Source organism: Terrapene carolina, unplaced genomic scaffold, assembly GCF_002925995.2.
Source record: "Terrapene carolina triunguis isolate 2854851 unplaced genomic scaffold, T_m_triunguis-2.0 Scaffold21, whole genome shotgun sequence".
Classification (NCBI taxonomy): Eukaryota; Metazoa; Chordata; order Testudines; family Emydidae; genus Terrapene; species Terrapene triunguis.
The window spans coordinates 5,464,690-5,485,434 of record NW_020664372.1 but is presented as its reverse complement, the minus strand read 5'-3'; the positions used below and the strand labels follow the sequence as shown (position 1 = coordinate 5,485,434).

Here is a 20,745-nt window from a genome sequence, read left to right as displayed (position 1 = left end):
GGTACCAGTTAGGTACAGACATGCAACATGATCATTGTTTGATACATAAAATTGTCAAGAAGTCCAAGAAGCAAGGACACAGCTAATGAGGTGTTGAACTTGCTTCTGACATGGGCAGAAAAATAATAGAAAGATCGATCAGTTGGCACTGTATGTAGAAAACTGAAAAATAGCATAGATGGCTGTAACATCTCAGTATGCAGACATGGTAAATCTGGCAGCAGAGCCTCAATTCTGGGATGCATTGACAGCACATATCCTAATACATGGCCCATTGTCAATGACCACAGAAAAATATATGGTAATTTCAGTTTTGATGATCTCTCTGTAACAATGTACCACAGTGCATCATGTGTTGGTTTGGCAAGTATTCTCTACTTGGTGTGACAATTGAAGGATTTACTCCAATGCTATAGTCCCCAGTGTTCTGGATATTTTTGGGGGGTGCTCTGGATTTAGGAATAAGTTCCAGTTCACTGAAAATCCACTTAGCAGTAATTGTAACCTTACAGGGTCCTTTAGATAAAATGCCATTAGGGGCATATTCTTGTCATATGTTTCCATAAGACTGTGAAGAATCTGAGGCTGCTTTTCAGGTCACCATAACTCAGTGGTTCTCAAACTTTTGTATTGGTGAACCCTTTCACACAGCAAGCCTCTGAGTGTGACCCCCCCCTTATAAATTAAAAACATTTTTATATATTTAACACCATTATAAATGCTGGAGGCAAAGCGTGGTTTGCACTGGAGGCTGACAGCTGGTAACCCCCCATGTAATAACCTCGCGACCCCCTCAGGGGTCCCGACTCCCAGTTTGAGAACCCCTGCCATAACTAGACTTGGTCCTGAACACTCTTGCCAAACTACCATTTGAGCCATTACGAAGAATTTTCTGGGCCTCTCTCACTTAAATTCCTGTCGTTGGTTGACAAAAATTCAGCCTCTTACATTGTGTTTCATCAGGAGGAGGAAGTGCTTAGGACAGTGCCAGAAATTTGGCTGAAGTGTCTCTCTTTATTTTAACCCCAATTATAAGTATTCCTCCTTTGTGTCCTAATCCAAGGAACAGTAAGGAACTGTTAGTTTGTGATTGATCAGAACATTAAGAATGTCCCAGAGAACTCAGAAGTTCAGGGAGTCAAGGAGGCTTTCCTTCATGAAAGAAGAATTTAAGAAGGGAAAAAGCAACAGCCAAATCTACCCTGTCTTATTGGATAAAATAACTCCCCAGTGAGGGTTACATCAGTAGCAGAAAGGAAGTCCCAGAATCACTCAAGAACTCCTTGTCAGAATTATTGGCATAAACATCTTTGCTGGTGTAAAGAAGTCACTTGGGCATCACTCCATGCCTTTTTCAAACACTATTGAGTGGATGCCCAGGCCTCTTCCAATGCAGTATTCAGAAGGAGCATCATGTGGGGCATTGTGGGATGCTTGTTCCACTTAATGGTCTAGACTGTTACTTTGGAAAGTCTCAAGTGTTTTGGGCTAGCATAGAGAATCTAGGAGAGAATGGGACATTTTCCTACCTGATGACTTCTCTTCAGTTTGACAGTCGAGACCCTCCCCCTGTTCAGAGTCTGGATATAGTTTCAGTTTGGGTTTAAAATAAAATGTGTGTTTAAAAAAAATCATATGACTGCTTTCAAAGTGTCTACTGAGCTGTCTAGCACCTTATGTGCATGACTGGAAAGGTTTTGTATACTGCTCCATTAATTCATAGGGAGGCACTATGTCCTAGCATAATCTCTTAAATTATTCCTTCAGTTAGGAGGGAAAAACATTTCTTGAGGAAGTTCTATCACTAAAATTTCCATTATAGAAGTTTTATACATTCCTGTGGTGAATCTGATAGAATTTTTTGTTGGAGTAGATGGACAATTGACCTAGTCCAGTATAGCAATTAGGATGTTTCTCTGATATGAAGATTTGAAGACAGCATCTAAATAGAGTAATATATTTCAACTTGATATACGTTTTCTCTTCAAATCAAAGTAAATTGATCTGGAAAGATTTTTATGTAGCTGTCACTCCCAATATTTCTTCCATGGTCTCTCACTACATGCGGTATTATTTATTTTGTTCATTTTTTTTGCTCTTTCTTTATAAATTAATTGATTTTCTTTGTGCAATTTAAAATAAGCCTCTGTCAAGATTTGCTTTAAAAGTCAAGTGTATGTAATATCTTTTAAAGGTAAAATTTGTGTATTATGAACTCACTTTAACTTAATCTGCTATCCAGGAGTGAGTATGATGGAGATCTACAGTCACAGCTTTTAAGTAAAGCTAATGAAGAAGATAAAAACTGTAGCAGAGCTATTTCTGTTGTGAGTGCTGTGGTACGAGCTGCCAAAGACCTGTTACACAGGGCTCTTGCTGTAGATGGTAAGACTTTTTTTCTAATTGAAACTTAGTTTTATTCTTTGGTAACACGAATTAATGGTAGTGAGATCAGTGTCTCTACAGTATAGATAGTATTAACATATAATTCTTCCCCCTCCTGCCCCTCAGGAAAATTCATCTACTGTCAAGGGTGCCAGAGCCTTGCCAAAAGTGGGGGGACCTCCCCCCCAAGACCCTTTCCCTGGCCAAGCCAGAACAGGGTTGGGGAGCCCAACCACCTCCCGCCCAGTGAGTGGGGGCCGAAAGCAGCCCCCTGCCCTCCCCCTGGAGCTCCTGCCCAGGACTGGTGAAGGGACCCGCTTCCCGCAGCTGCCAGCGCTGCTCTCCCCGACCCGACTCCGCCTGTGGGGAGCCGCAGAGCCGAAGCCCGGCCATGATAAGAGCCAGGCAGGCAGCTGTGGGGAACTGTGGCGGACCCTCAACTAGGGCTGCGCAGCCCCTGGCTCGTGTCCGTGCTCCCTGGGTCCCCCACCTAGGGCAGGTTGAGGTTCTGCCGCGGTTCCCGACAGCTGCCCGGGCTTCCTGGTCAGGCTCCACACTGGCCTGGCAGGAGGTTGGGACCTCACAGGGAAGAGGAGGGGAAGAGGGCAAGGTCTGCCCCAGTGAAAAATGGACGGACCACAACCCCCATTTTCAAAAAGTGAGAGGGCCCTGGGCCCCTTTCACCCTCCCCCTGATCCGGTGCCACTGTCTACTGTATAAATTACAGCATGTTTTTCATTACTGTGTTTATCAGCAAAACTGTTGAAGATAATGTGTTTGAGCATTTTTGCAATAAATCCCCATTTTTAGGAGGTTATCATTTGGTCTTAAATAATTAAAGTAGTGTTTGGGCTACTACTTCAGAATAAGGATTAATTGACTCTAAAATATTAGACCATATTTTAGAAATTTGTTGCAGATTTTATTTTTGAACGTAAACAGTTTTTATACCTTTAGTAATCATTTGACAGAATAATTTATTTCTGCTCTAACAAATGAAGGTTTTTATACAGTGAATGTTTTAAATGAGGATTTTAGCTTAAAATGAATTTTGCAGGCTCTTAAATTGACTCTTAAACTTTATGATGAAAATAATTTATACTGAAAATGCATCACTGTAAACCTAAGTTTTTACTTTATAAACTATTACTATACAGTAGGCAAAACAGAAAAAAATAATTTTGTCAGAGCTATAGTACGTTCATTATAAAGAATATCTAATTATTGTAATAATCTTTGTTTAGCTGAAGACATTCCAGAATTGCTCAGCTCTTCCAGTCTGTTTTCAATGCTGCTTCCCCTTATAATAGCCTACATAGGACCAGTAGCTGCAGCTATTCCCAAGGTATGTTCTTTAGTAGCCTGTACAGATGTATTTTTAAAATGCTGTATAAGAGATGGCTGTGGTCTGAAAGGCACTTTTGTGTTTGTGTATTCTTGTGAATTCCTGATTAACCTTAGAACACTTGACACATTAAAAGCTGCCTCAAAAGTGTTAGGATTTTTCAGCCATTGTAACAAGAATTTCCTATAGGCGCTCTCTCTACCCTTACCTTTTTCTACTGTTGTCGCAGAATATTACTTATGATCTAAAAGACCAATTTATAGCAATGTTTTCTTAGCCGCTTTTTCATAGATTTATAGAAATGTAGTGCTGGAAGGGACCTCGAGAAGTCAGTAAATCCAGCCCTCTGTGCTGAGACAGGACCAACTAAATAAACCTAGACCATCCCTGAGTTTGTTCATCGTGTTCTTAAAAACCTCCATTGATGGGGATTCCACGGCCTCCCTTGGAGGCTTATTCCAGAGCTTAACTACCCTTATAGTTAGAAAGGTTTTCCTCATATCTAACCTAAATCTCCCTTGCTGCAGATTAAGCCCATTACTTCTTGTCCTACTTTCAGGTTCCCCCTCAGTCTCAAAACTAAACATGTCCAGTTTTTTTAACCTCACTTTGTACCCCAGCCCCAGTTCATCCACTAACTCAGCATCTAGATTCTTCTTCCCTCCTCCTTCTCTAACAGCTTTTTCCAACTGTCTCCCCTTCTGAAGTCACCCAAGCCCCTTCCCCAGTTTGAGCTACTCTCCAGTGAGCTGTTCCCTTCCCAGGTCAGCATTCCATGCTGCTGCATCACAGCTGCAGGCCCTTATAGCATGTCAATAACTCAAACCTGCAGCAGGTGCTAGTGCTCTGGCCATAGTTACTACACAGTGAACCATTGATAAATACTCTCTCACTACAATCGTTCACCCAGTTCTGCACGCACCTTATAGTAATTTCATCTAGACCGCATTTCATAAGAGCATAAGAATGGCCATAGTGGGTCAGACCAAAGGTCCATCCAGCCCAGTATCCTGTCTACCAACAGTGACCAATGCCAGGTGTCCCAGCGGGAGTGAACCTAACAGGTAATGATCAAGTGATCTCTCTTCTGCCATCCATCTCCACCCTCTGACAAACAGAGGCTAGGGACACCATTCCTTACCCATCCTGGGTAATAGCCATTAATGGACTTAACCTCCATGAATTTATCTAGTTCTCATTTAAATGCTGTTATAGTCCTAGCCTTCACAACCTCCTCAGGCCAGGAGTTCCACAGGTTGACTGTGCGCTGTGTGAAGAACAACTTCCTTTTATTCGTTTTAAACCTGCTGCCCATTAATTTCATTTGGTGGCCCCTAGTTCTTATATTATGGGAACAAGTAAATAACTTTTCCTTATTCACTTTCTCCACACCACTCATGATTTTATATACCTCTATCATATCCCCCCTTAGTCTCCTCTTTTCCAAGCTGAAAAGTCCTAGCCTCTTTAATCTCTCCTCATATGGGACCCGTTCCAAACCCCTAATCATTTTAGTTGCCCTTCTCTGTACCTTTTCTAATGCCAGTATATCTTTTTTGAGATGAGGAGACCATATCTATACACAGTATTCAAGATGTGGGGATATCATGGCTTTATATAAGGGCAATAAGATATTCTCCGTCTTATTCTCTATCCCTTTTTTAACGATTACTAACATCCTGTTTGCTTTTTTTGACTGCCGCTGCACACTGCGTGGACGTCGTCAGAGAACTATCCACGATGACTCCAAGATCTCTTTCCTGATTAGTTGTAGCTAAATTAGCCCCCATCATATTGTATGTATAGTTGAGGTTATTTTTTCCAATGTGCATTACTTTACATTTATCCACATTAAATTTCATTTGCCCTTTTGTTGCCCAATCACTTAGTTTTGTGAGATCTTTTTGAAGTTCTTCACAGTATGCTTTGGTCTGAACTATCTTGAGCAGTTTAGTATCGTCTGCAAACTTTGCCAGCTCACTGTTTACCCCTTTCTCCAGATCTATTGCTTCTCCCAGTCTGCTAAACCCTAGTTTGCTTATGAGAATGTTGTGTGGGACTGTGTCAAAAGCCTTACTGAAATAAATATATATCATGTCTATTGCTTCTCCCAGTCTACTAGGCCAGTAACCCTGTCAAAGAAAGAAATTATGATTGTTTTGGCATGATTTGTTCTTGACAAATCCCTGTTCGCTATTCCTTATAGCCCTATTATGCTGTAGGTCAGCGGTTCTCAAACTGTGGGTTGCATCCCCATTTTAATGGGGTCACCAGGGCTGGCTTAGACTTGCTGTATCCCAGGACCAAAGCCCAAGGGCTTCAGCCCTCGGCATTGGGACTCAGGTTACAGGCCCCCTGCCTGGGGCTGAAGCCCTTGGGCTTTAGCTTTGGCTCCCCCGCACAGGGGGGCTTGGGCTGGCTCAGGCTTCAGTCCCCCGCTCCTGTGGTCGTGTAGTAATTTTTATTGTCTGAAGGAGGTCACAGTGCAATGAAGTTTGAGAACCCCTGCTCTAGGTGCTTACAAATTGATTGTTTAATAATTAATAAATAATCTTTCCAGATATTGAAGATAGGCTGACTGGTCTGTAATTCTCCAGGTCGTCTTTGTTCCCCCTTTTTAAAAATAAGTACTATGTTTGCCTTTCTCCAGTCCTCTGGGACCTCAACTGTCCTCCATGAGTTCTCAAAGATAATTGCTAATGGTTCCAAGATTGCCTCAGCTAGTTCTTTAAGTACCCTATGATAAATTTAATCAGGCCCTGACTACTTGAATACTCTATTTAATTTCTGCTGTTATAACATCTTTAGTCCATATGGCTGTAACTTGTAGCCTCAAAACTAATTTTACCAAAAAATAACAAAAGATTCTTTAAGATGGACGCTTTCCATCTTCTGCAGTGCATTGGTCACTCCAAAGTAACAAAAATATGAGGCTTATTGATACAACTTGATATTATTTCACCATTCACAAATTAAGCAATAACCTCATGGGATTTCATTGTTTGCTTTAAGATTTTAACATTGCTGTGATTCTGGATCTTGAAATGGGATTTCTTTGTTTTAAAGAGAGACTTTCCTGCTTTTTTCACGTGAAAATAACTGCTTTTGGCTTGGTGAAATCTGTGCCCCTCTTTAGCAAATTCATATGTGAGGGTGATTATTCATCCATTTGTGGGGGGGTTCCCCCCCCATTTGGTAACTTTTATGGCCTATGATGATGATTAATCATCTGCATATTGCTGTGAATGTACATGGCACTATACTTCGGAAGGTCAATGGCAAATGTATATGGCCCTTCTCTGAAGTGGGCTTAAAATCTAGAAACGTAGGTGTGAAGTAAATTTTACATTGTTTATAGAGATGTTAAACCCAGTTGGAGGAGAGGGACATACTTCATGTTTGTATCCCCGCCACTGAGCATAATTAAATTCAAGAGTTTATATGCCCCTAAATTCACAATAGTTAATGTCTGTAGGAGGTTTGCATAGGGATCAAGGGGAAAATACCGCATTTATGTAGTAACTAAACTTTTATTTACTATTTATTCAGTATCTTATTTTCTAGGGCTGTCAGTTAATCGCAGCTAACGTAAATGATTAACTCAAAACAAATTAACTTGATAAAAAAATTATTTACGGTTAATCGCACTGTTAAACAATAATAGAATACCAATTGACATTTATTATAAATATTTTTGGATGTTTTTCTACATTTTCAAATATATTGATTTCAATTGCAACACAGAATACAAAGTATACAATGCTCACTTTATATTATTTTTGTTTACAAATATTTGCAGTGTAAAAAAGACGAAAAAAGAAAATGTATTTTTCAATTCACCTCATACAAGTACTGTTGTGCAATTTCTTTATAGTGAAAGTTTAACTTAGAAATGTGGATTTTATTTTTTTTTTTACGTAACTGCACTCAAAAACAAAGCAATGTAAAACTTTAGAGCCTACAAGTCCACTCGGTCCTACTTCTTGTTCAGCCAATCCCTAAGACAAACAAATTTGTTTACATTTATGGGAGATAATGTAATAATGCCCGCTTCTGATTTACAATGTCATCTGAAAGTGACAACAGGCGTTCGCATGACATTTTTGTAGCTCGTGTTGCAAGGTATTTATGTGCCAGATATGCTAAACGTTCATGTGCCCCTTCATGCTTCGGCTACCATTCCAGAGGAAATGTTTCGATGCTGCTGATGCTCACTTAAAAAAAAATGCATTAATTAAATTTGTGCCTGAACTGCTTGGGAGAGAATTGTATGTCTCCTGCTCGGTGGTTTTACCTGCATTCTACCATGTATTTCATGTTATGGCAGTCTCGGATGATGACCCAGTACATGTTGATCGATTTAAGAACACTTTCACTGCAGATTTGACAAAACACAAAGAAGGTACCAATGTGCGATTTCTAAAGATAGTTACAACACTTGACCCAAGGTTTAAGAATCTGAAGTGCCTTCTAAAATCTGAGAGGAATGAGGTGTGGAACATGCTGTCAGAAATCGTAAAAGAACAACACTGATGCAGAAACTACAGAACCTCAACCACAAAAAAAGAAAATCAACCTTCTGTTGGTGGCATCTAACTCAGATGATGAAAATAAATGTGCATCTGTCTGCATGATTTGGGATCATTATCAAGCAGAACCCATCATCACCATGGAAGCATGTACTCTGGAATGGTGGCCGAAGGAAACGAGGAGGATGTTTTGGGTTTTTTTTTAAGTAAACAAAATGACATGACTGAACTATGATAGTGTTACTTTTTTTGAATAGTCTCAAAATTACTGTAGAGAACTATAGGCTTTTTGACTTTTTCCTCCCAATATCTTACAATATTTTATATTCTACTGTGTCATACTACAGGTTGCTGTTGAAGTCTTTGGCCTAGTACAGCAGTTACTTCCCTCTGTAGCAGTTTTGAATCAGAAGTATGCCCCTCCTTCCTTTAACCCCAATCAGTCTACAGACAGCACCACAGGAAACCAACCTGAACAAGGGCTCTCAGCTGGTACTACCTCTAATCACTATGCTGTCATAGAAAGTGAACACCCTTATAAACCAGCTTGTGTTACCCACTATAAGGTAAGGACCATTTCTATGTCTGTATGCATTTTTAGGACATATCATAAACTGAAAGTATGCATAGATTTTTAAAACATCTCTAAAATTGTTACCTAGTTTGTCTCTATGCTGTGAGCATACAGTGTTTGCACTGTTGTTTGATTTTATATATATGAATCTCATGCTATGAGTCATGTACTTGTTCCGAGGTAGCCGATGCAAAGCTGTACATAACCTAAGTCTTTTAGTTAAATTCTCATTTTGTATACATATTTTTAACAGTTGCTATAACTCATGTTTTCACTGTTGTAACATACTGTCTGATTTATTTTCTGTTCAGCAGTGAGGGTCTGTTTAGATGGTTTCTTTAACAATGTAAAGTTTTATTTCTTGTTATGAATCAAAATAGACAAAGGATAGTTTAATATGCGTCACATTTTCAAAGTTTAAAGGAACAAAGCTAGGGAGTCGTGTAATGCTTTGCTTTGACTGAAACACCTTCCTTGTGAGCTCCTCACAAACTCCTGCCTATTCATGAACCTAATGGATAATACCCCACAAGTTTGTTCTCATAGGTAAAGATAGTCCAAATGCATATCCCCAACATGCTTATTGAGTGCAAAAATGTACTCTTATGAAATCTGATATCAGAGCTTTGAGTGTAAGTAATGTTAGCTCTGAGCAAGGGGAGACCCCCGATGCTGTAGCACCACCAGTTTGTTTTGTTGGCCGGAAGATGTGGCAATTAAAATTATTCATGAAGTTGCCTCAAATCTGACCACCATTTAGGATGCAGAGCTCTCAGAGGTTAAGCCCTGTCTGTAGTTTTCAATAAATCATTTTCATTTCTAGAGTTGATACGTTTCATAATGAAGACAAAACTATGAAGCAGAAGGTTGCAAGTACTGAAGCAACACAAGCTGCAATTCATATCTGCTGCTCTTGAAAATAAGATGTTCTGTTTAGGGAGCAGGACAGCTGATGCAGAAAATAGAAATAATCACCTGAGCTTTAAACTGTCTGGGCTTCCTACAGGAGTTGAGTTTCTGACCCTGTAATATTTTCTCCATACATGGAACCCCCGAAGCTCCAGACAACATACAAATAAAACTTAATTAGTTTGAGTTAAAATTAATATAAAAGGGTTCATTTAAGAAACTTAGCACACTGTCAGATCTTTTTTGTCTCTGATGATCTCAATAACATTTTAGCATACTCCTTCAAATGTTGCCAATAGATGACTTATGCATAGGTTGCATTTCAGGAAATGATATTGAAATTAAACTAACTTATTAGTAATTGTTATAACTGTACAGTTCCAGGTCAATAGGTTAGGTTGATCTTAAATGCGGCTGCTGTAACATTAGAGGCAACTCAGCCAATCATCATCTTTCCTCTCTAGTTAATTTGCATGCTTATTTCTGTTGATTGAAATGACTCAGTGATGAGGAAGACTGTACATTTGTGTAAAGAGTTCCTTGGTAGAATACTAGGTCCCCAGCTCTCGCTTGTCTCGAAGTTCTGTAGCTACATGCTGACATACTAAGCGTCAGATTCACCAGTATGGTTCAGCTACTTTGTACTGTTTTAGGAGAGCACAAAACAGCCAAAGCATACCACTGAATCTGTCCTCAAAAAGTTATCTAAGATTGATGCTATATATGTTCAACTCTGGTGGCATTCTCTTTGGCTCTCTTGTTTAGTGTTTATATATGAAATAGATAATTGAAAAATAAATCCTGGACAAAAACCATTTAAACTGGTATTAATATTGACAGTACCAATCAGTAATTTAAGGGGAAAAAATCATTCTGTGGCTGTTGTAATTATCCCAAAACAAACATTACAAACCCGGGAAATTAGGACTTCAAGGTTAAGATGAAAAGAAGTCCAAAGAACAAGGCATGGAATTGCATAGGTAAGGCACTCACATGAAGTAAAGCCTAGGTAAGGCCGTCTCACAAAGTAAAGATTAGCCTGATTTTTAAAGAGATTACTTTGAGACAAAAAACATTAAATCCATTAATCATAATTGTGTTGCTATTGCATGGAATATTGCATGGTAAAGCAAGAATAAGTGGCAGAGCGACTTAAAATGATGACAAGAAGCTTATGCTTAATTTGGTAGAGAATGGTGAAGCCATTAGAGCAATGCAAAAAGAAGGGGGAAATGGTCTGGAAAATGGGCAAATAAGATGAATCTGTGTACAAAAGATTATTCTCATGCCTTCTTCTTTTGGATTTCTTTTCAAGGATGATTGGAATCTAATAAGGATAACTGAGATTACAGACTAGTTTCCTACAGTCCCCAGAAGTCAGTCATTTGATTCAATTGTTTGATTTTAGATAAAAATAACCTGTTTTTCTTTGCATACTTATCTACGTGTGTGTCATTTCTGGTGCGCATGTGCCAGAGATCAGAATGTTTTAGCCAGTGGTGTCCGTTGGGCCATGCCTGTACGTTTCATGCCTTTTAGCACCCTCTCTCCACAGAAGAACATAAAGGGGCTGGCACAACCAACCACCCTCATTTCCTTTACACTGCCTGTGGCTGAGACACAGCACTGACTTAGCAGTTTCTGGCCTCTTGTACTTCTGCTCCCACTTTTTCCAATTTATTGTAAATACCTGTTCTTAGGATAGGACAGTTTTAATACAGTTTAAGACAGTTGATAGGAATTTTATTGTGTCTTAGTGTAGGCTTTAGTTCAGGCAAGTTTTCTTTGTTTCATTCAGCCAGTACCAGGAGTCAGCCTTAGAGATGGTCAAAAATCTCTTGGCTTTAAATATTGTTCATTGTATGAGGCAGCTCTACCCCCAACCATAGACATTCTGCCCTGGGGAGGAGCACATTAAAGACCAATGTACTTTGTAATGTACTAGTAACAAACTGCTGAATCCAAGGAGGCAAGGTTAAAAACTTATCTCCTGGATAAATCCATGAGCGTATAGTGGTAGCAGCAGCCCACCTCTGAATTGGCTAGCTCATGGAAAATCTCCTCAGCAGATCACAATCAATATATACTGTACCTGTTGAGGTTGGGACTAAAAATAAGCAAAACAAATAACATCTAATTTCTACACAGAAAATAGAATCTATTGCAGCCCTCATAGACTCCTTTATGGTGGAGGTGTATCTGCCTCAAACCAGATGCAACAAGTGTCTACTGATCATCCAGCCCCGGCAGACTCCTGAGATGACCATGAGGACACATCTGCATTTGCTAGGCCGTATAACCTCATGGACGTTTGTGATTCTCTGTCCCAGCTTCATCTAAGTTGTCGTCCGAGGATAGCTGAAGTCTTTCTATCATTCCAGTTTGCACAGCTTAGACATTCAGATCCAAACTGGCAGAAGGACACTCAGCAAATATGTCAAGGTGTTCCTTTCTCCCTCTTTTATATTTCCTGTAAAGTGTATAGTGCCCCATGTCTTAATGTTCAGATGGGGAGAGCATTTGGATGCCCTCACAGTACAAGGTTGGTAGTCCAAAGAGGAGGTTTGTCTGCATAGCAACATCCTAGAGCTCAGAGCAGTATGTCTGACTCACATCAAGGCCCAAAACATCCAAATAGTGATGATCAATACCACTTCAATGTTATATATCAAGAAACAAGGAGGTGCCAGATCTACTCCCTTATGCAGAGAAACTATTGTGCTGTGGAATTGGTGTATCCACCACTGGATAATCAGTAATTCATCTGATAGGTCTTCATGACATATTGGCAGATAATCTGAGCAGACACTTGCACAAAGAACCACTTCATACAGGACCTCAAGTGGTTGATCAAAGACTCGGTCATCAAGTCAATGTTCAGGCATTGGGGCATTCCCCATGCAGATTTGTTTACAATCAGAGGAAATAAGAAATGCAAGTTTCTGCTCTGGAAGATGTTAGAGCCCCGGTTTGAAGGCAGATGCTTTTCTGATTCCATGGAATGACACTCTATTATGCCTATCCTGTAATCCCATTAACCCCTTGCGATTTGAGGAAAATCAACTAGGATTCCGCATTAGTCATTCTCCTAACTCCGTCCTGGCAAAGGCAGTATTCATTTCCAGATCTTCAGACTTTATCCAAATATCATTTCCTCTCTTGCCAGACTTGGTCAGTCAGACTAACTTCATCCAGATCTTGCCTCTCTTTATCTCATGGCCTGGAAGCTCTCTAGTTAAAAGATATGGAGAAAACTTGCTGTATGGATGTGTAGAATATCTTGATTCAGAGTAGATAAGATCCTAGTAGGTTTATTTAAAATGAAAGTGCTTTTCTATGTGGTTAGCCTAGCCTAGCCTCTCCCCATCAAAGACAGAGATCCCTCATATCCTTGAATATTGACTATCTTTTTGAAAATATCTGGATTATCTATATATTCTCTGTGTTTCTTTGGCATCCATTTTTGCTCATCATCAGCTGATTGTCATGTTTTTTTCTCATCATCCTGTGATCATATTTCTTTTGAGGACTCCTTCAAGTATTTCCTACAATCCGAGGACCACCCCTGTCCTAGGATATTAATATCATCCTTAATTGTTCAGTAGGCTCTGCATTGGAACCTATGACCACACATTTGTTAGCTCATCTTTCCCTGAAGATGGCTTTCCTTGTGACAATTACCTTGTCATGAGTGGGTCAACTTCAAGACCTTATAGCTGGTCCTCCTTATCTGATCTTTCTCAGAGATAATTAAGGTGTGGTCTAAGTTTCTCTGAAACTCCTTTTCATTTGATCCAATACATTCATTTGCCTGTCTGCACGCCCCCCCCCCCCCAAAAAAAAACCCAAAACAAACAAAAAAACATATTCATCAAAAGGGGAAGCCAACCTGCACCCTTTAGATGTTGTCCAGGTCCTAGTATTTTATTTACACTGAACAAAGTCATCTAGAGTATCCCCTAGGTTGTTCATTGCCTTTGCTGAAAGATCTAAAGTGCAAGCAATCTGAACCACATGTAGGTGGTGTCAGACTATATTAATATGTTCTAAATTAGAGCCTCCAAGGTAAATTAGAGTGCACTTGACTAGAGCATCTGCAGCTTCTTTTAGGGGTATTTCCATAGCTGTTGTACATAGAGCAGCTATTCCAGGCACTTTTCCATCATAGAGAAATGTACATCTGATGCTTGATTTGGCAGAGCCATGCCTAAGTCATTATTTAATTAGAATCCTTCTACTCTCCTCCATTAATTGTTACCTGCTTGTGAGTCACCATAAGTGGAACACACAGACAAGCACTCGAAGAAAGGAAAATTACTTATCCCGACAGTACCTTCAAAATGTGGTGTATATATGCGTTTCATGACTCACCCTCCTTTTTCCCCTCCCACGGAGTCTAATTACATCTTGACTTTGCATTGGCGAAGGAACTGAGGGTCAGTTGGTTGCTCCTCCCTTGTATGCCCTTGTGGGAGAGCAGCTTGGGGGCTCTAGGCTATGATGGGCATAGGCCTGACCTAACTGACACTGCTGGCTAACATGTTCTGATTTATGGTCTATGCATACCAGAAATGGAACACTCAGAGGCAACACATCTTGAAGAACTCCAATTACTGTAGAGATAAGTAACTTTCCTTTATCTTTCAATACTTGACCATTTTTAAATATTAAATTTAAAGTAAGATACTTAACCCAAAATTAATTAGAAGTGCACAATGATTTTTGTGTTTATTTTCCAACTGTTGTTTGTTTTAGGTGACTTTCCCAGAATGCGTCAGGTGGATGACAATAGAGTTTGATGCTCAGTGTGGCACAGCTCAATCAGAGGATGTCCTTCGCTTGCTAATTCCTGTCAGAATTGTCCTGAACTCAGGATTTGGACAAAAGCAAACTCCTGTTCATGAAAATCTTAATTCATGGATTGAACTAAAGAAATTTTCAGGCACATCTGGATGGCCTACCATGGTTTTAGTGTTGCCAGGTAAAAAGAGTTTATAAATTGCCTGTTTAAATAAAATGGAGGATTTTGGAGTATAATTAACAGAAGTGAACTTAAATTATAGTAATTTCCAGAGAAGTAAACTTTACTTAGTCAAAATTAGACTTTTGATGACTATCTTAAATAATGAGACTGAATTATTCAGTTTAGTTTTTAGAATATAAAGCTGAGGAGAAGCTAGGACTCAGATTAGATAGGTGGGCCAATTATAGCAATTGGTTGGATATCATGGAGTTATTATTTGCTTTCTTTTATGTGGTATAGATATGCAGATTGCTCAAGTGTTTCTTCTACCAGTTATGTTTAAAGGCTAATTTTCATAATTATTTTTGTGATATAAAAGTGGATGAAAAAGGAGGAATTCACATAGATTTATTTATTTTATGTTAATTTCATTGTATCCTGTTAGGAAATGAAGCACTCTTTTCACTGGAGACTGCATCAGACTACGTGAAAGATGAAAAGGCCTGTTTCTATGGCTTCAAGTGTTTTGCAATTGGATATGAATTTAGTCCAGGATCTGATGAGGTGAGAATAAGTGAAGCTACTAAAATTACACCAAATAAATTTGCTTTTCAAAAGACAAATTATTTTATACCGCCCTTCCCTAGTCAACATATCTTTTGAACTGTAGTTGTATGGAGATTCGTTGTTTCATGCCTTTTTGTCCAGCTGCATGTGCATTATCCTACTGTACAAGGGTTCTCAAACATTAACAGTTGGAACAGTCTATGGACATGTAAGGGACTATAAAGTTCTATAATTGATTAAAAAAAAATCTATTCATTACATCAAAACTACTCTATATCTCCTGTAATTCTACTCAAGACATCTGCCCCGATTCCATTATGCTGAGATATCAAAAATCTAGGAATGCTCTGTAATAATTATTAATCCATAAGTACATTTTATTAGCTTAGGTCAGGGGCGGGCAAACTTTTTGACCTGAGGGTCGCATTGGGTTTTGGAAATTGTATGGAGGGCTGGTTAGGGGAGGGGGTCATGACCCGGTTTCTCCCCCCGGACTCCTGCCCCATCCACCCCACCCGCTCCCTGTCCCCTGACTGCCCCCAGAATCCCCGCCCCTGACTGCCCCCCCCACCCCATCCAACCCCTCCTCTCATTCCTGATGGCTCCCCCGGGACCCCTGCCCCATCCAACCACACCTTCCCCCTGTCCCCTGACTGCCCCCACCGCCCCATCCAAACCTTCCTCTCATTCCTGACTGCTCCCCTGGACCTCTGCCCCCATTCAACCCCCCTCTTCCCTGCCCTCTGACCGCCCCGACCCCTATCCCCACTCCCTGACCACCACCCCAAACTCCCCTGCCCTCTATCCAACCCCCCTGCTCCCTGCCCCCTTACCGTGCTGCCTGGAGCACCGGTGGAGCCAGCCACGCCATCGCCACAGTGCAGCACGCAGCACCGGCTCTGCAGCTGCGCTGCCCCAGGAGCTCGCAGCCCGCTGCCCAGAGCATTGCGCCAGTGGCGCAGTGAGCTGAGGCTGCAAGGAAGGGGGAACAGTGGGGGAGGGGCCAGGGGCTAGCCTCCCGGGCCAGGAGCTCAGGGGCCGGGCCGGATGTCGCCCGCGGGCCATAGTTTGCCCACCTCTGGCTTAGGTCATTGTAGGAACAGTGTCTTCTATTCTTTTTCCCCATCATTGGCCAATACCAGACTCTTCAGAAGATGGTATACAAACCCCTAAAATAGAAAATAATGCAGTAAGTTGCTTATTGAGAGAAGTTTCTTTCAAACACTAGGTATTGTCTGATGTTATGAAGAATGAAGATTAATATTCCTTATACATTTTTATCTTAGTGTAATTACAGATACTTTAAACCTCTGAACATCTAATATTCTCTCAAATGCTCCTGAATATGTTGCCTCAGTAATACCTATAGAAGTGAAAAGAACAAGGAGTACTTGTGGCACCTTAGAGACTAACAAATTTATTTGGGCATAAGCTTTCGTGGGATGCATCAGATGCATGGAGTGGAAAATACAGTAGGAAGATATATATACACACAGAACATGAAAAGGTGGGAGTTGCCTAACCAATTCTAACGAGACAAATCAATTAAAGTGGGCTATTATCAGCCTGAGGAAAAATCACTTTTGTAGTGGTAATCAGGATGGCCCATTTCAATTTTTCTTGTGTAATGTTGACATCACCACACACTTAAGGGAGCCCCCACCCCACCCTCCAGTCACCTCAGTTTGTTTGCTGCCACAGAGAATGAACAGTAATCCTTCCTGACTTCAGGACTTTTTCCCCTCAGCCTAGTTTAAGACCTTATTGTAAATATTTAGGCCAGAGTAGCATAGGATAGTTTAAAGTAAATATCCCTTCCCTTGTTTTAGGAGCCTTTGGACCATGCACCCTATAACGGCTTTAAGAAGTGCGCCTCTTGTTTGACAATCAGACTACCTCCTGTAGAACACATCACCTTTGTTGTCATATTCATGGACTCCACTGAGCCCAGAGCCTTCCTTCCGGAGAAAAGATTTTTCAAAACTTGAGACTCCCTCACAATTCAGGGAACAACTAGTTCAGACCTCACAATTTTTCTGAAGACTAGTAGGCTTGATAACTTCATTGGACCTACATCATTACACCTTTTGCTTATCTGAATATGAAACCCACCATCCAGTGCTGCAAGGTTATGATATTCTGGGTGCAATCCAGACCAGTGAGGGGCTGTCTCAATGCTGCCCTGCAAACTTGGGTGCGTCACAGTGCTTTGCTGCTGTAACCTCCACCAAGGCCACTCACAAACAGTCATCCAGCATGCAGGTCACACCCTGAGTGTCTGTGTGCCCAGCAACTCTGACCCCAGCAGCCTGTGACCGAACAGCAGACACACTTTGGCTTCCAGCAGCCTTTGGTTGCTAGTTGCAGGGTGACTCCAACACAATCCCACTCCCAAATTTCCCCCCAAAAATGTGTGTTCTGCACTATCCAGCCCTCTCCTGAACAGTCCAAATATATTAGGTCCATTGCCTCTCTGAGGGGATCAGTATGCAACAGTCTGGTACTTGAAAAGGAATACCCATGCAGTTCACAACACTGGATTAGTTTTGATAAAGAATAAAACAAGTTTATTTAACTACAAAGAGATAGGGTTTAAGTGAGTACAAGTATAAGGCATTAAACTCAGAAATGACTAGAGAAATAAAAGTAAAATGCTTCCTAGGACTAAAACTTAACCAGCTAGACTTGGTTCAAGATAACATTCTTACCACATGCTCCCAGCAACATGGCTGACCAAATTTCAGGTCAGGATTTCTCCCAAAATCAAATGGAGGGTTTCTATTGTTGTCTTAGGTGAAAGAGCAAGAGATGGATAGGGAGATACAACTTGGCATGTTTTCCCCCTTCCCCCCCCCCACTTTTATAGTTAGTCAGTCTTTGAAATATATTTTCTTGAGGGTTACCCTAAATAAAGTTCACTCCCATTGTGAGGATGGAGGAGTATGGTGGTGAAAGAGGTTCCATTCTGTTTGCTAAGATGCAGATCTATTTGTTTCTGCCCCCTTTCCTTGCAAAAGAACCGCCACTTGACAGGTGATTGCCCATCAGCTTTGATGACACCTTGCTAGAGGTGTGAGCTTGTCCTTTGTCTTTGAGAAACTGGTTTACCCACTCCCCAGCCTTGTCTGGTAAACACATTTGAGACCCAATTTCAGTTTGTTTGTAACTTTACATATAGTGATGCTACACACATTTCATCATGATATTATTGACCAGTGAGTTATTCTTTTTCAAATGATACATTACAAGGCATATTTTATACAATGGTGATTACAGTAGTGTGAATACAGGGGTGCATTCCATCTCAGTGATTGACTATACACTGAATGTACACAGCCTTCAAAGGAAACTGGCCATCCAGCCTCAAGTACTCCAATAGCTTCATTGGTGGGAGAACAGGGAAAACATCATCTGGGGAGGAGGAGAAATCTTCATTGCCCATCACTTGCCATCACAGTCACCACTGTTACCTCCGATTTGGCCTGGGGTCCACAGTACCAAGACCTCTAGGTACATGATTGTTGAAACACCTTAGTCCAGATTGTATATCAGCATGCTAGAGCTTAGAACGGTGCAGTGGGCCCTTAAAGCCTATTGCGGATCCCTGCAGAATTATATAATACAGTTGCTTACAGACAACACTATAGCTGTGTGCTGTATCAATAAACATGGAGGAGTGCATTCCCAGCTCTTATCTGTGGAGGCAATAAAACTATGGCTGTGCTTCAGCTAAAGCTAAACCTAATTGCATTTCACCTTGCAGGGGTGGATTAGATGGAGGTAGATTTGCTCAGCAGGCCATCTAATGATCAACAGAAGTGGTCCTTGAAACCAGTGGTGACTGTAGCACTATTTGATGTCTAGGGCCATGCAGTAATAGACGTCTTTGTGCCCAACAAAACTACCAGATGCCAAGTTTATCACAGAAGAGTATACAGGAACAAAAGCTCCCTCTAAGATGTGATGCAGCAGAACTCAATCCAACACTATTCTATATGCCTTCTCTCCCATTTCCCTGATACCCAAGGTCATAAGGATTAGCAGTTTGGATAGAGCAAACATATTAATAGCCTCAATGTGACCTTGTTAGCACTGGTATCTTCAGATGGCCAGAGAGCCACCATAATCACTGCCTATCTGTCCAGAGATCCTGTCTTAACCACAAGGGAGGATTCTGCTTTCCAACCTAGAAATACTCACCTTACAATGTGGAGGATAGCCTACTGAGTAATGTGGACTGTTTCTGTTTTTGAAGGGTTCAAATCGTCCTTTTGTAATCCAGGGAAGGTGCCACTCTGACGTATGATTGTAATATCTGCTCAACACAATTCTGTTAAGAACAAGGACTTCTCTCCCCTACATTCTCTAGGTTCCTCCCATTAGGGAGCCTCTGCTGTCATAGAACTTTAATTTTGTCCTAACAAAGCCGCTAGGTCCTACTTACGAACGTTTTGCTCAAGTCTCTCTTGTGCGCTTATTAAAATTTTCCTGTTACATCTATAATGGAAGTTCAAGAACTGCACACCATCAATTATGCTGCCACTATGCTATACCCGCATATCCTTCAACAGTCATTTAGCACTCTATTTCTACAACTGGAGTGCTATAACAATGGGTGGGTGGGTATTAGATATCATTCAATCTGGCTATGCGATAGTTTATTTCCCTACCTCCTCCAAAACCCCCATTCCATTCCTCTTCAGGGACCATTCTCATGAGGGGATTCTTAGGCAGGAAGTAGAGTCCCTCCTCCAATGAGGAGCAATAGAGTGGAAACCTCTCCAACACCAGGGAAAAGGTTTTTACTTGATGTACTTCCTAGTACCCAAAAAGAAGAGTGGTTAGAGACCCATTCTCCAACTCTGCAATCTCAATCGTGTTATTTGCAAGCTGAAATTTCATATAATCACACTTGCTTCCATAATCCCACCCCTGTAAAAAGACATTTCCATTTACAGCTCTCTCTATGACGGACACGTACATTCACGTGGACATTCATCCCCCACCCCCCGAAGCAGTTTCTCAATTTCATGGTGGGCCCAGACCACTTCCAGTACAGGATGCTTCCATTTGGTTTTGCCACTGATCCCAAGCTCTTTATCTAAGTCATCCTGGTAATAGCAACTCATTTCAGGTAGAAAAGTCTGACTGTCATCCCTTATTTCACCGACTGGCTTCTTGTTGCCAGGACATTTCAAGAGGCCTGCATATCGACCTCATTAATACTTCAGCTCCTTTTCTCTCTTGAAGCCAGTGTAAACTTTGAAAAGTATATCCTCACTCTGATACAGACTGCATGAAGTGACTTTGGACTCAATCACAGCAAGAGCTTATTTACCAAGGGACAGGTTTCATGCCATGAACAACCTGATAGACCAGGTTATTTGCAACCCTCAAGTACCAGTCAGAACTTGTTTTCCTTCTGAGACATGTGGCTTCATGCACTTGTTACCCCATTCGCCAGACTCTTCTT

General features: G+C 40.9%; 1 protein-coding gene across 1 annotated transcript in view; it reads left to right on the top strand.

Annotated features, from left to right (window-relative positions):
* Positions 1–20,745, top strand: part of MYCBP2 (MYC binding protein 2) — a 407,094-nt gene that overhangs the window by 221,384 nt on the left and 164,965 nt on the right. Inside the window, exons 38-42 of the mRNA XM_026662219.1 lie at positions 2,243–2,385; positions 3,630–3,730; positions 8,607–8,825; positions 14,498–14,723; positions 15,151–15,269. Coding sequence (XP_026518004.1) covers positions 2,243–2,385; positions 3,630–3,730; positions 8,607–8,825; positions 14,498–14,723; positions 15,151–15,269 — 808 coding nt within the window. The remainder of the gene's footprint in view (positions 1–2,242; positions 2,386–3,629; positions 3,731–8,606; positions 8,826–14,497; positions 14,724–15,150; positions 15,270–20,745) is intronic.